General features: G+C 40.2%; 1 protein-coding gene across 1 annotated transcript in view; it reads right to left on the bottom strand.

The window, feature by feature from the left end:
• Positions 1–15,173, bottom strand: part of LOC142487104 (GDP-mannose 4,6 dehydratase-like) — a 147,655-nt gene that overhangs the window by 104,826 nt on the left and 27,656 nt on the right. Inside the window, exon 2 of the mRNA XM_075585823.1 lies at positions 1,005–1,123. Within this exon, the coding sequence (XP_075441938.1) occupies positions 1,005–1,123 (119 nt within the window). The remainder of the gene's footprint in view (positions 1–1,004; positions 1,124–15,173) is intronic.

Raw genomic sequence — 15,173 nt, forward strand, 5'->3', positions numbered from 1 at the left:
TACCAAGAGATGAGGCCTGAGATGTAGGTAGAGGCTGTGTTGTGAAGCGCTTTGTAAGCGATGACTATGTACAGTATGAATTGGATTCACAAATGTATTGGTAGCCAGTGCAGGGATTTGTAGAGTGGGGCAGCCAAGAGGGACATTTACGGGATGTCATACCATATTTGCTTGTGTCTAAGTCTGACTGCTACGGTAGCTAGTATCCAGTAGAATGAAAGGACCTACTAACTTGGGAAGTGGGGAGGGGCGGGCTTAAAACCTGGGAAGTAGGAGTTACTAACCTCCAACAGCTCAAACAGCTGAGAATAGGGTAACAAAGCACAGAACCCCAGCAAGCTCTTTTTGGGAACCCCTGAGCCCCCCAAAAATATATATATGTATATGTGTCAAAATGGAGTGTTATTGAGCGTGGCAAATGTATACAACAGACGACAGAGAAGCCCAATGCTACATCCAACATGACGGAAATACACAGTAAAATACTTATATATTCTCTTGAAAAAGGGTCATTTAGTTTAACCCTTTGGCCAAAGCGTTGTAAGCTTGCGAGCCACGACAAGGCAGACACCTTTTCGCAAGTCCTAACACCGCTAACAACACCTAACACAAGCTTACAACGCTTTGCCCAAATAGAACAAGCAAACAATCATTTTAAATTATGTTTAAGGACTAAACCACCCATTAAAATTTCTACTGTTGTTCCTTTTAATCTGGTCTGCGACCTGTCCCACCGATTACCCTTTCTGCTACATACTGACAAACCGAAAGCCGACTTGTCAACTCTCCCTAGTTTGGAGGCAGTCACTCTGCCTTTTAGTATACTAATCGGAATGCAAATTCGAGGTCAAACACCCATAACTCCCAGTGTCTACAATTTTATCTACCACAAGGCACTGTATCTGTCTTACATCATATTTTACATTTCTTATATATTCATAGCCATTAGTTGCATCATTTCACTGATAACATGAATACGTTTTGTTGAAAAATTATTAGCTTACACAATGGTTTTCTCGACGTGCTTAAAAGCTTTCTCCACAAACTCACGAACACTGTGGACCTCCCCAGTAGATATCACAAAGTCATCAGGCTCATCTGTTTGCAGCATCATCCACATAGCCTGCAAAGAAAACAAACAGAGCAAAGCTTAGGGTAACATACTTCATGTTTTAGTTTAAGATAATGTAAATACAATAAGTATGCAGGTTATGACTATTTACGGTATATTAAAGTCATCTTTTATATCCTATCATGCTCTTTTCCCTGAATGTTTTAAGCTTAAGGTTACACATTGAAATATTTCCATACATACATTAAATATGCACCTGAAATGCAATTAACAGTCATTTGTATACCTCAGTCAAGTCAGTACACAATTTTAAAGCAACGTGACACCCCTTTCTTTTATATATATATATATATATATATATATATATATATATATATATATATATATATATATATACATGTAGAGGTATCAGTACCGTGTTAGCCGAGCTTCAATAATCAAAAAATAAACAGATGATACCGTTCTGTGGCTAACGAAATGCTTTTATTTGTGCGAGCTTTCGAGATACACTGATCTCTTCTAGTTAAGTTATGGTGAGTAAAAAAAGTGACAAAAACCCTCCACAGGAAAGCAAATATGCAAATACAACTGTTGTATTTGCATATATATATATGCAAATATAACTGTATGCTCATCTGCATGTCTTGGCAGGTCTGCAACCCCGCCTTTCCCCATTATCACCCAGCATACAGCACTTTTATATATATATATATATATATATATATATATATATATATATATATATATATATATATATATATTTGAGTGTGAGAGTGAATAGGAGAATCTAGCTGACTTGCTGTGCGATATTAAAGGCTGGACATCAAAACGCAATATAGCATTATCTTGGCCTGTGAATGTGGCCGGAACAGATTTCAAAATGGCTACTCTGGCAAAACTATTGAAATAAATGGATAGAAACATCGTTTGACAGCAGATAAGAAAGACTTGCTGTAAAACCTCACACCCTATTTGATCCTGTGCTTTCTTTTTTTATTTAGGATAGCCTTATGCCTATTCCAAGCAATTGTTTTTATTCCATTACTGTATTAGCCTTTACCACCTCAGCCGGGAGACCACTCATTCATCCCATTTCCACTGGGCCTCCCACCCTCCAGCTTCAGAGCACGCCCTGCTGCCTGTAACACTTATTTATAAAATGTTTTGCCAGGAAGTAATACATTGAGAGTTACCACTCGTTTTCATGTATGTCCTGGGCACAGAGTTACGATGACAAATAATACATGGTTACAAATACAGTTACATAAGTGAACAGGGTATACATTATATACAAGACGTTGCATGCACAGTTAGAGATAATATATATTATAGGCATATGTAACAGTTACTTGTCTTTCTGGAATATATGCTTCCCTCCTGTACCTTGTTGAAACGCTGTATATTCATGAAATATAATATTTCCCCTTACCATTCTCTCCTCCAATTTGTACACATTAAGGGGCTTTAGTCTTTCTTCATACATTTTATGATATACACTAACCGGGTAACTATATATTTTTTATACTACATTATTTTTCATTGGAAATGTTGTACAGATAAGAAGGGGAGGAGGGGGGAAAAGGATGCAGAAAATAAAAAAGGGATGGGGAGGAAGGAAGTGACATATTGCAGTACAGACTTAAACTTAAGTGAAACATACAATTTTGTTTGAATAATACAACAATTTTTTAAAATGTATTTTGTACATGTAATGCTGATTTACCGGGCATATGAAACAAACCAGCCAATATGTTTACAGAGTCCAACATTTATATCACATGTAAAGTTATTTCATGGTTACCCGAGATCAATATGCTTATGAACAAGGTTTAAACATTTTTAATAAAAATTGAACAAATAATTGTTTTAGAAAACAAATATCCAAGTCAGCAGGAGCTATTTAGTTAATGCTGTATACATTTTTGTAATACATCTGTTAATACACATTTTTTGTTCTTTAAAGTGATGCATTTATTTCTTTAGTCTAAAAAGTGACATACTGAGTGCTCATTTGCAGGTCATTACCCAGAACCTCTGGCAGCAGTGGAAACATTGTATGCTGAGAGATAATGGGTAGGGGCAGGTTTGTAGATCACAAGTGATATGGATTTATATATTTACTTTTTTTTATTTTATTATTATTATTATTGTAATTCTCTGGAGATACCGATTTGCAATTTTGGATTTTTTAGCTGAGCATTTCTTAAATGTTTATATGACGTATTTGGGGTAAAAAAGAGACTTTTCAGTAAAAAGGTAAATATAAGAAGGAATGCACTGGTATAACATATGCTACAAAGGTTACTATCAAAGTGTTTACTTTAACTCTGTAGTCTTCTGTAGACAGTCAATATGAAAGCTTTAGTCACCTTGTTGTAACACACTTCAATACACATTCTTCACTAGTAGCCACCAATTAATGGAAGGGAAAGACTCAATTGACCATATGCCCCTTTTGTCTTTCAGTTACTGAGTTACAGCGAGGTACATGCACACTGCTTTCATTCTTGTGTGAATACAAAAGAATCCAACGTACACCAAGGGAACTAATGAGGTAAAATTCATCTAAAGATTATTTTGTTGTGTGAGAGTACCTACAGTAACAAGTATGACATATAAACAAGTTCAAGTATTTATTCATCTTGCTAATCTCTCTGTGTGTGTGTGGGTGGGTATGAGTGCATATGTATACACACACACACACACACACACACACACACACACACACACACACACACACACACACACACACACACACACACCTATATAGAAATATATATATATATATATCACTTGTGAGCACATTCACATGTCTAACGCTGAGTCCATGGTGACTTCAGCCGTGCGGAGGCGCGCTGAGGCTGAGGGAAAGCGGGTGCTTTCCCTGGCCTTAGTTTGCGCACCGTCCGGGGGCGTGTTGGGGGGCGGGCCAGTGACGTCACAAAGCTGGTTCGCCCTCATTGGGCGAACCGCTCACGTGACCGCCCTGCGCTACCGTGAGCGCTCAAACTAAAAAATTAATGTCGGCTACACTTCCGCACGCGCCCCTGCTAAAGCTGCACTCATTGCGGCTGCAGGGGCTCACTGACAAGCGTCAGCATGCCTCAGCGGATAAGCGCTGACCATGGACTCAGCCTTAGACAGGTCTGCAACCCTGCCTTTCTGCAAGGGATTCTGGGAAGTGACATGCAAATGGAAACACAATGTGTCACCTTTTGTTTGAAATCCATTTTTACATGGAACCGTTATATGCAAATGCTCTGCTGTTCACACAGCTTTTAAGCACAGTATGGGATTAGATGCAAAGCCAATTAAACCACTCACGGACAGTTGTTTCGACCTTTATGGGTCTCTTCAGTGTGAGGTTGGTTGTACTGCAATTTTCTAGTCTGGGTAGGTTTACCATACACATTTTAAGTTATGGTGGGTGAAAAAGGCGACATGTAAAAAGGGATTTCAGGCAAAAGGTGACACATTGTGTGCCCATTTGCATGTCATTTCCCAGAATCCCTTGCTGCAGTGGGAGCACTGTATGCTAGGTGATAATAGTGGAAAGGCAGGGTTGCAGACTTGTCTAAGACGTGAATGTTCTGACAAGTGATATTCTTTATTGGCTATATGCTAACTGTGGAGGTTTTTTGTTGCCTTTTTCACCCACCATAACTTAAATAATGTGTATATACACACACACACCTTGACAAATTACCCAAAAAGCTACTTGCCAAACCAAAAAAGCTACTCGCCACTTAGCCCCGCCCCCACTTAATTTTTTTTAATAAATTCCTAATAAGAACTGATAACATTAATTTTTGACATAACAGTTTATTTATTGTATTACATTTATACTTTACTACAATTACTCCTTGTTACATAGTTACGTGTGTGTGTGTGTTGACCACTAATCTAGAAAAAAAAAGTCAGATGTGAATGACTAGTTTCCTGAATCCCTTAACTAGTGTCTGGATGCCCCCGCTTTACAATTTCTAAAGCAGCGATCCTGCAGCAATGTCCAGGTACCCTCATTACTGCAATGTTCTATATTGGAGGGGAGGTGTGCCCTACCCGTCTTCTGGGTTAGGGGGTGACGGGAACTGGTAACCAGGCTATCCAATAAAGGATAATCCCGCTGGTTACCCATGAACCCTGTTACCTCCATAAGCCAGGGACCAGGGATGATACATGGTGGAAAAGAAAATGACCCTGTTTTTCCTATTTCATGTTCCCTGTACCCCAGACTCCTGAAACTTCTGTGTGTGAGTTTTAAGTGGGATATTTGGGTAAGAACGCAATTCTTTTGTTTGTAGGAGTTCGGGAACCAAAGCTACTGGTAGTACCTTAATTCTACCCAACGTGCAGGCATGATTTGCCTGTACGCGAGTAGAATTACACCGGGGCTGCCCTGTGTCCCCCAGACTCATGCTTTTCGAGCCCCGATATCCCAGTCCTATATCCAGCAAAGACATGAGTCTCCCCAAGGTCCCCCATGTATTAAAATGTGTTTCAATGTTGTGTACATTTATTATAAGGCTCTATCTAACTTGCGCAGGCGACCAGTTACGGTGCCAGCAAGTCTACATAGGGTCCGTAGTTCAAAGGGGAGAGTATGTCCAGAGTTGTGAAAGCACTTGGCAAGTGAGAAATGGCGAATGGCCAGGTCCAGACTACAAAGGGACACCATTTTGCCAATGCCAGACCTGGTGGAGCCAGCCCGGCAGGAGGCATTGAGTTAGCCAGAGAGGATGCAGCCATATAGTGTGATTCTCTCGCGTAAATTTATATTTTTCGCTCATCCGGCTTTCAAGCCTCTGTGGCACGGTCAGGATTTTCTGCTGGAATCAGTTCCAGGGGATTCAGACTAGGTTCCGTTCAGGATTTTCTGCTGGATTTCCGTCGAGGACTTACGGAACAAGGTTCTGTTCGGGGTAAGCCCATGCAAGCTGGCGCCCTGCACCTAGGAAAGATAGATCTCATTCCTCAGACCCCAGTACGTGTGTATATTTCTGTATTTTGTATTTCTGTGTGTTTCCGAGGTCTTAGCCCAATAAACCTCATTCCATTTCACTGCCTTGTTTTGACTATTGACTGATCCCTTAAATATAAATGGTGTGGAGTCCTGGTCTACCGTTACAGGGGATTCTGATATCTCCTGTGTGAAGCTTGAGAGTCAGATCTGGAAGAAAGCAGTATAGGTTATTTCGGTGTAGGTATAGGGCAGTTAAGATATATAGGGTAAATAAGATATCCAGCTGGCAGGGTTTAGCTGTCACGCTCCTCCCTTCCCGGTCTCTCATTTCTCTCCATCCAGAGAGATCTACTTCCGATGCTGTGCCGGTGTGATTCTCCCTTCCCCACCCCTGTGTTTCTACAGATGACCATTCCTTCTTATATGAATGCAATTCATATTTTTACTAGTTAACTTTGCAAATAACAGCAAAAAAATAGAATTTTATCCCAAAAATGGCGCTTCCAATATCCAGGTAGCAATATAGCTAGAATGTCCAGGACCTTAAATATCCAAACAGCACTTAGTATAAAATGGTATATGGCTCACAATAAAAGCCTAACATCAGGACCCAAATAAACAGGAAAAAACTCACTCAACATGAATATAGGAGTGAGCTCATAGTGAAAGAACTCAGCCTACAGACATAGCTTTAAGTGGTAATCCGTCAGTCCATAGGCTGGAGCACTGCAAATACCTCTATAAGCACAATAAACATGAAGGAATCAGTCCGTTGGAGTAAGCATAAATAACTCACGATAATGCGGTCTGTGATGGTCCCGGAAGTGTCGTGCATCCGTCCGATAGGTAGATAGAACAACAAAAAGATGCTAGAGCACTGCTGAAAATAGGGCTGGAGGCTAGTTTGAAAAATAAAAATGTTTTATTGAAGATGCATGATAGCAAAAGCTAAAGACAAGGTACTCTGACGCGTTTCACGCCTGAATGGCGCTTTATCAAAGAGTACCAAGAGACTCTAATAAAGCGCCATTCAGGCGTGAAACGCGTCAGAGGACCTTGTCTTTAGCTTTTGCTATCATGCATCTTCAATAAAGCATTTATATTTTTTCAAACTAGCCTCCAGCCCTATTTTTAGCAGTGCTCTAGCATCTTTTTGTTGTTCTAACTTTGCAAATAAACTTTAAATGTTTTCATTTTTGAGTATACCAGTCAAGATAATCTACAAGTTTGAAGTGTACCTATAAGCTCATATTATGTGTGCTATAGAATATTCCGTTGACTTTCCTTTGTAGCTTTGAAGTAAATATTGCATCCGAGAATCTTTAAGGTACGCATATTTTAAGTTAAACGTCTTTGTCTTTTGCCACAGAAATTGTATTTGTGATGGTGATGTTTTTAATTAAAAATCAAAAAACAATTTCAGTGACAAAACACGAAGAAGTTTCACTTAGAATGCGCGTGCTCGGCACACACCCGTTTTAACTATTTGCGCTTCTATATTTATACTAAGTGTGAATTCCTCGAGCCAGTTTGTGAGTGTGAGAGAGCGTGTGAGAGAGCGTGTGAGAGAGCGTGTGAGAGCCAGTGTGAGTGTGTTAGTGTGTGTGAGACAGTGTGTGTGTGAGAGACAGTATGTGTGTGAGAGACAGTGTGTGTGTGAGAGACAGTGTGTGTGTGAGAGACAGTGTGTGTGTGAGAGAGACAGTGTGTGTGTGAGACAGAGTGTGTGTGGGTTGGTGACGGATTGGGTGACTGATTGACTGGGTGACTGACTGGGTGACTGACTGACTGATTGACTGGGTGACTGATTGACTGGGTGACTGACTAGGTTGGTGGGTGACTGACTAGGTGGGTGACTGACTGACTAGGTGGGTGACTGACTGACTAGGTGGGAGACTGACTGAAAAGGTGGGTGACTGACTGAAAAGGTGGGCGACTGACTGAAAAGGTGGGCGACTGACTGAAAAGGTGGGTGACTGACTGAAAAGGTGGGTGACTGACTGACTGAAAAGGTGGGTGACTGACTGATTGAAAAGGTGGGTGACTGACTGACTGACTGAAAAGGTGGGTGGGTGACTGACTGACTGACTGAAAAGGTGGGTGACTGACTGACTGACTGAAAAGGTGGGTGACTGACTGACTGACTGACTGAAAAGGTGGGTGACTGACTGAAAAGGTGGGTGACTGACTGACTGAAAAAGTGGGTGACTGACTGAAAAGATGGGTGTAGAGGGAGAGGGGGGTTTGCCCGGTATTAAAGGGGTTGCACCCCATATGGCCACCACCTGACCTCACCAGGGAGGCAAGGGGTTAACTGGACTGCGGTCCAGGAATGTGGCTTACACCTTGTCATGTCAGGAAACTGTATGTTCCCCTGTTCCCATGTTTCACTATAATGTCAGTGTCTGCACCACAATGGGGATTTAGTGACAAACTGTGATTTAGTTTACAGCGGAGAATTTTGTGTTAAAGTATGAAACGGTTTAAGTGGTATTTGTGTATCTCCGGTTCTGAAGGTCGCAACAGGCTGAAACTTGGATCATATGATGCCCCAGTTCTGGCATTAAGATCTGGAAAGTTTGGACCCGCTGGACGTAACGGAACCGGATATTTTAATATGTCTGTGTTTTAACTTTAATATTGTATTCCAAGGCGGGGATAAAAACCCGCGCAGATTCCTTCACACAAAGGAATGCAAATGGTCAGGGGGTGACCCAAAGTCTAGGAACAAAGTACTGATCAAAAGACTCTGCCACTCTAACTGTTTACCTGAGGGCGGAGAAGCATCAAACTGGAGTGGTTTGTAAGTGTTATATCTACACCTACAAACAATGAAGATCCTGCCAGATACTTCATCTGGTAGACTGGTCGTCACCCCTGATTTAATTATGGGGCTACAGAAATAAGACCCTCAGAGTCCCAGTACACATGGGCTAACTAGCTGGGGGGCATGGGTTAAACTGTGTTTCCACGTTAGGGATTGGATACAGATAATTGTTTACCAATAGTCTGTATTCAATGTTAAGAATAGGGTTACAAAGGTATATAAACTGTGTCAACCCTACAGTTCTTGTTCTTCTGATTTCATTTTGAATGTCACCAGATTGCTGGAGAATTGCTAGCTGATACTTCTCCATTCCCCAACCCTAAGTAAGTGTTACCTTCTTGCCTGTTAATTGTACTATATTGCTGTGTTCACCTTTTTAAGGAATAAATATATTTTATTATATCTAAGCCTCGTTCAGTTAAACCCAGATATTTGGTGTTTATTATATCTTGTCATAAGTTACCGTGACAAGCGTATAATTAACTGGTGGCAGTGGCGGGATTGAACTGAACCTGTATTACAGTGTACTGCGGGACCCTGTAATATAGTGGGAACTCGAAGGGAATTGCGAGTTCCTGGGACAAAAGATATTGAACACACAGTAGTGCAACAGTTAACACAAGTTGTAACACCACCTCACTGCTGCGACCGTGAACCATGAGCGAGGCTGAAGGCTCATCCAACATGAGGACCTGAGCTCAGCTGAAGGACAAGTGCCGTGAATATGGACTGCCCTATGAGAACCAGGAGGTTGCAGACATGGTTGACGCAATCAGTGACTATGAAGCCCGGCTTGCAGAGCCTCAGGATACGGCTCAGCTTGCCCTTATACAGCCACCCGGCTAGAATAAATATATTTTATTATATCTAAGCCTCGTTCAGTTCAACCCAGATATTTGGTGTTTATTATATCTTGTCATAAGTTACCGTGACAGTGGGTGACTGACTGACTGAAAAGGTGGGTGACTGACTGACTAAAAAGGTGGGTGACTGACTGGGTGTATTCATTGGGAAGGGGCCATTCATTGGGAAGGGTGGGGGCCCACCTGTGCAGCAGAGAGTTCTTTAATGAATCCTGCATTCATCCTGCGGGGCTGCCGGGGGCTGTGGGAGGTTGTCAGGCCTACCCCTTCGGATCTGCAGAGTGGCAGCGACATCGCATCCCGTGGATTAAGAAACAGCACCGCATCCCGTGGAGTGAGGCAGACGGAGCTCTGGAATGCGCGCCATGTATCCTGGAGTTCGCATGGTCAGGGAGTCCCCCTGTTGCTGCTCGTGGGGTGCGCGCTGCCTCCATGCCACGTGACATGGCGGCCATTTTAAGTGCAGTTGCAGGAGAGTGAAGGCAACTGAAGTCGGAGAAGGAGGAAATTGCCGCCGCAGTACCCCGCCGTGTAATATATATATATATCTATATATATATATATATATATAAATATATACATACACACACACACACACACACACACACACACACACATACATACATACACACACACTAAGTTTCTCCCACGAAATACTTCCAAAAAGTAGCAACGTTTTTACTTATTTCTGTAATACACTAGATAATAATGCTGTCAAAGAAATAATCCTGTTTATATAATTTATTTAAATAGTCCCATAAATGCCTATGATTCAGAGATTGGTATTATATTTTGTCAAGCTCTCATTGGTCAAGACTGAATGCCAAGTGTTTATAACGTCTTTCAAAAAGCTAGAAAAACTAGATTCAAGCTTTATAGTTCCTGAAGATTAATTGGGCTCTACAGATATGATGTGTAAGGTGAGAAAACAATCATTTGCTCTGTCTTGAGTGCCAAGGTTCCTGAAAAAAGGTAGCCTAGTAGAGTATAACTTGTTTTTCAATGTACATAGCACTCACAAGATATAGCAACGCGTTTTCAATTAATCTTTGTCCCCAAGATCAAAACCCATCTTTTGGAACATGGAGATGGTTTTTCATGGTTACATGAACTGATTTAAGGACCATTTCTTCTCTTCAACAATCACTGAGTTCCTGCTCTTATACTGTATTTAACAGACTGTTGGAGGAAATACTTTTTTCGTTAAATGTCACCTGCCTAATCAGTCTCATAGCAATAAAACAATCACATAACAAAAGAATATCCAACCTGATATTTATCTTGGATTGCAAAGTAAAGGTTCTGAAGGGGGCCAACGTACAGTACTTGCTGATCCAGGAAATGCTGCTTGGCATGCATCCGTGTGAGCGATCAGCGCAGTGTTACAACAACCAACACATGGCTAGCGGGCCATTTACATAAGTGATTCTGCGTTACTTTCCTTGTATGCAGCATAATAAAGACATGCAATAAGAAAAGCATTCCATAGTGATTATCCCATCAGAGCTGGAGGAACTACTCATACATTGCCATATGGAAGTACATCTTTGGCATAATAGGGGGCTAAGGGTAGTAAACTGAGGCTTATTGCCGTTAACATTTGTATTAAAGCAGCGATACTACTTTCCCCCTTTTTTTTCATATGTAAAGAATGTGACAATGTATACTCCTACATTCTTACCTAAGCTGGCAATCGTTTGGCGCTCCTGTTATAAATTTGGAAAAATCCTGATTGTGTGCCTAACATAATGGCTCCTTGAATCAGTGTAACTCAACAGCTACAATGTATCCGTATATTACTAAGGTAACCGACTATTGTTACAGTTTACAGCTCAAACTGCTATGAGCATTGGCAATAAATGATTACAAACAGGAAAGTGTTGCAAATATCTTGCAACGCTTGGTAGGTGGGCTAAAACCTGCTATAGAAACCAAAGGATGCTTTTAAACGCCTTAAAAATGGCATTAAGAGTTGAATATAATTTTTTTTAAAGTATATTATTTAATACTACAGAACTGCTAAAAAAAAAAAAGAAATCCCCATAAGTTTTCACGTTTTGCTGCTTTAAGTTCGAAATTCAATATGCTTCCATGCGTGCGAATATCTACTCACGTTAGCTATAGTAGCACGCCTAGAGAACTACCTTCCAATAAACAACATCTATTGTGTTTTTGATGCAACATAAACTAAGATCTATATGATTCACCCCACCACTCTTTACCGTACTGTCTCAAAAATATGAATTATTTGCTGAAATATAATACGTTCATTCCTCCTAAAGAGGAAAAAAAAAAGTTTGTTTTTTTTAAGCCTTGCTAAGGAAAATAACTAGTTTTCCTTTTACACGGGAGACCTTCAAATATGGAGCTGGTAACGTGAAAGGAGTTTCGTTGTCAGGAAATGACACACAACCTATACTGCAATGTGTGGGCTCGAGAAATACATAGCATGATTTATGTGTAATGAAGGAACTGCATCATTCAATATTTTATGGACAGCAAGGGTTAAAATCCTATTGCAATTTTATAGCCCATTTAAAATATTGCTGCCAGACAGAGGTCCAAAAACATTTTGTTTTGAACATTTACATTTTCATCCCCGACTTGCAACCAGTACTTCCTCCGCTTTCCAATTTATCTTTGGTTTTTCAACTAGTTCCCAAACATATCAAGTTGGGTGATGCATACATTCAGCTCTGCTTCCCTAAAAACGGTGTCTCTAATGCACTTCTACATCATTGTAGAAAGATGCAAAGTATGACTTTAGAAAACACCCCAGATAATATGTAAAAAAAAACGAAACAAAAAATAAATAAAATAAAGGTTTGCAGCACAAAATGTTATTCTCGTCTTTTTGGAACATAGCAACAGTTATTAACACTTTCCATTCTAGATGAGCCAGCAAAGTCGATGCATTCCATGTGCCTCTAACAGTGAGATCTTAATCTCGCTCCTTGCTAACTGCAGCCAGGATAATGTACACTTTTCCCCAAGAAGCGAGCTGTGTTTAGCCAGCGGAAAAATAAGTTTACCCTCTTTCTCATAATAAAAGGGAAACAAAGTCACAGTGCTTTCAAATCATGATTGGATGATGTTTGTTTTTATTGCTTATGCCGCGTCTGAAATTTGCATACCGTAGAAGTTACTTGTCTGGAAAGATTGCCAGAAAATGTGCAGTTACAACAATGGTCAGACAGACTCTCCCAGGCCCCTGACCTACCAATTTCTAGGCATTTCCTCTAACAGTTCACATTGTACCAGACCTCAGTCTGAGAACAAGAAACGAGAGCTACATAGCAGCTGATTTATTTATCGTTACTGGATTTTTTTTTCTATACTGGTTTTTAACAGAGGGGAAAAGCTTTGCTTAAATTTCCACTGAGTGTAATTAATGATTATTGAGAAGTAAATGAAGAACAGGTGACATTCGGCATTAGAAGATAAATGATCCTGTGTTTTAGTGTGATAATGGGTTAGTAATTGCTATAAAGCCGAGGAATATCGAGTCCCATCATAATGCTAGATCATGTCCAGAGCACAAAAGCCTCTGTGTGAGAGGTATTCAGCCGTACACCTCCTTATACAGCTGCAGACTTGATTTGGTCCATTTATTCCCTGATGGACTGCACAACTCAGGCAAAAGTTCACCAATTCTCACCTTCCTGTTCACATGCTGAACCACATGACCCATGACACGGCTGGGCCACAATCTGAGATAGGATCACTGCAACCTCTTGGCTATCTTTAAACCACATTATATAGGTCACATATTTTAGGAATTGTAGCAATTCTTTTTTTTTTGTTGTTGAATTACTTTCTTTTGGGATTAAGGAGCAGGCATGAACTTTATGCTACCTTTTACCCTTTATCCCAGCGCTCTTATCTTTCTTTCTAAATCTTTGTTTCGCTCAGGTACTGTACCAAACCAGTAGGCACAGTTAAAATGATGATACGATTCCATTAAATGCATGTTTACATATTTTTTGTATCCTAGTTATTATTACTATGCTCCTGTGACTCACTTTACCCGAGGACAATTCTATCTCCATTTAAATGAGAGAAAACCACACAGGCGCTGAGGGATATATGCCATATTGATGTACGTTTTGGAGCTACGTGACCGGGACACCTGTTGTGCATGCCTTACCAACTTCTACTGCCAAAATATATATGTAAACACACCTATTTGAGTGATAAAGGCAGATTTGAAGCTAAATTTCAAATCCCGAGGCTTTGTAGTACTGCAGAAAGACAACACCCACTCTGGAGACACTGGCATACAGTTCACACCTGGACTAGTGAAGGAGAAAAACCTGAAGTGGATTTGCATGGAGTTCTTTGCAATGATTGTGTGTATGCCTCGTGTCTTCAGACATCTCAGTGCATAAAACGCCCAGTTAACTTCCTCTTCTTCCGTTCAGCATCCAGGACAGGAATAATTATTAACTGTGCTATCACCCGTGACAAACGAGCCTCGTTAATCAAAGTTATGTTTAACTGCATTTATCTCCAATTGCTTCCCGTAAATTTTCTACTCCTGTACAAGTGTCAAGGAACACTTGGTTGTGTTATTTTACTTAGCGTCTATCTGCACAATATATATATCTCCTAAATAACACAAATGTATATATATGGTATTACCATATGTTTTGTCAATTTGATGTAGCATTGGGCACCCCTATCTTTTGTTATATTTGGTATAGTACATGAGCGAGAGAGAGCAAAGCTTTCCAGTATTTATATAATGTACTGTAAAGAAACCGGAATTAGCATTTTCTTAGACAGTTAATATTAATAATCACCCCGCAGGCTGGTTATTAACTGGGACTTTGAATTAATTGCATAAGTTCAACAACCCCATTCTGAATAATGGCCAAATAATACTGTCCTGGTCAGTTACTATTAACTAGGTAATGGACAGAATCATTTTTCTACTGCGTTTATCGGAACATAAGTTATGCGTTTTAATTTGGACAAATCAGCGAGTCACTTAATTTATCAATGGTTGCCTGAACCTAACTTTGCCAGAAAGATCATCCAGAAATCATTTAGCTTCTATACTATCTATAAGGATAGATTGTCAGCGTGAATGGCTTCATTTATTTGAAATAAGACTTTGAATTTCTAATTGTTTTCGGTCTTAATTCCTAATCACCGGGATCATTTCCTGCTTGGAATAAGAAATTCTCGTACAATAATATAAGCAGCAGAACACGGTCTGTGAAATCCTAAAACGGGTTATGATAAGTTTGATAATTATGATAAATAAGGTCATTTAAAACTCATAGCATCCAGGCTCCATTTAAATCCATCCAGACTGCATTGCCAGCCAACAAAGTTAAAACATCAGTAAGATGCATTTCACTAGCTTTTTATAAACTGCTTCAACAATTAGCTTGCTGAGAATCTAGACAAAGTAAACCACTACAGTTTCTAATTACCTAATAT

Source organism: Ascaphus truei, chromosome 2, assembly GCF_040206685.1.
Source record: "Ascaphus truei isolate aAscTru1 chromosome 2, aAscTru1.hap1, whole genome shotgun sequence".
NCBI lineage: Eukaryota > Metazoa > Chordata > Amphibia > Anura > Ascaphidae > Ascaphus > Ascaphus truei.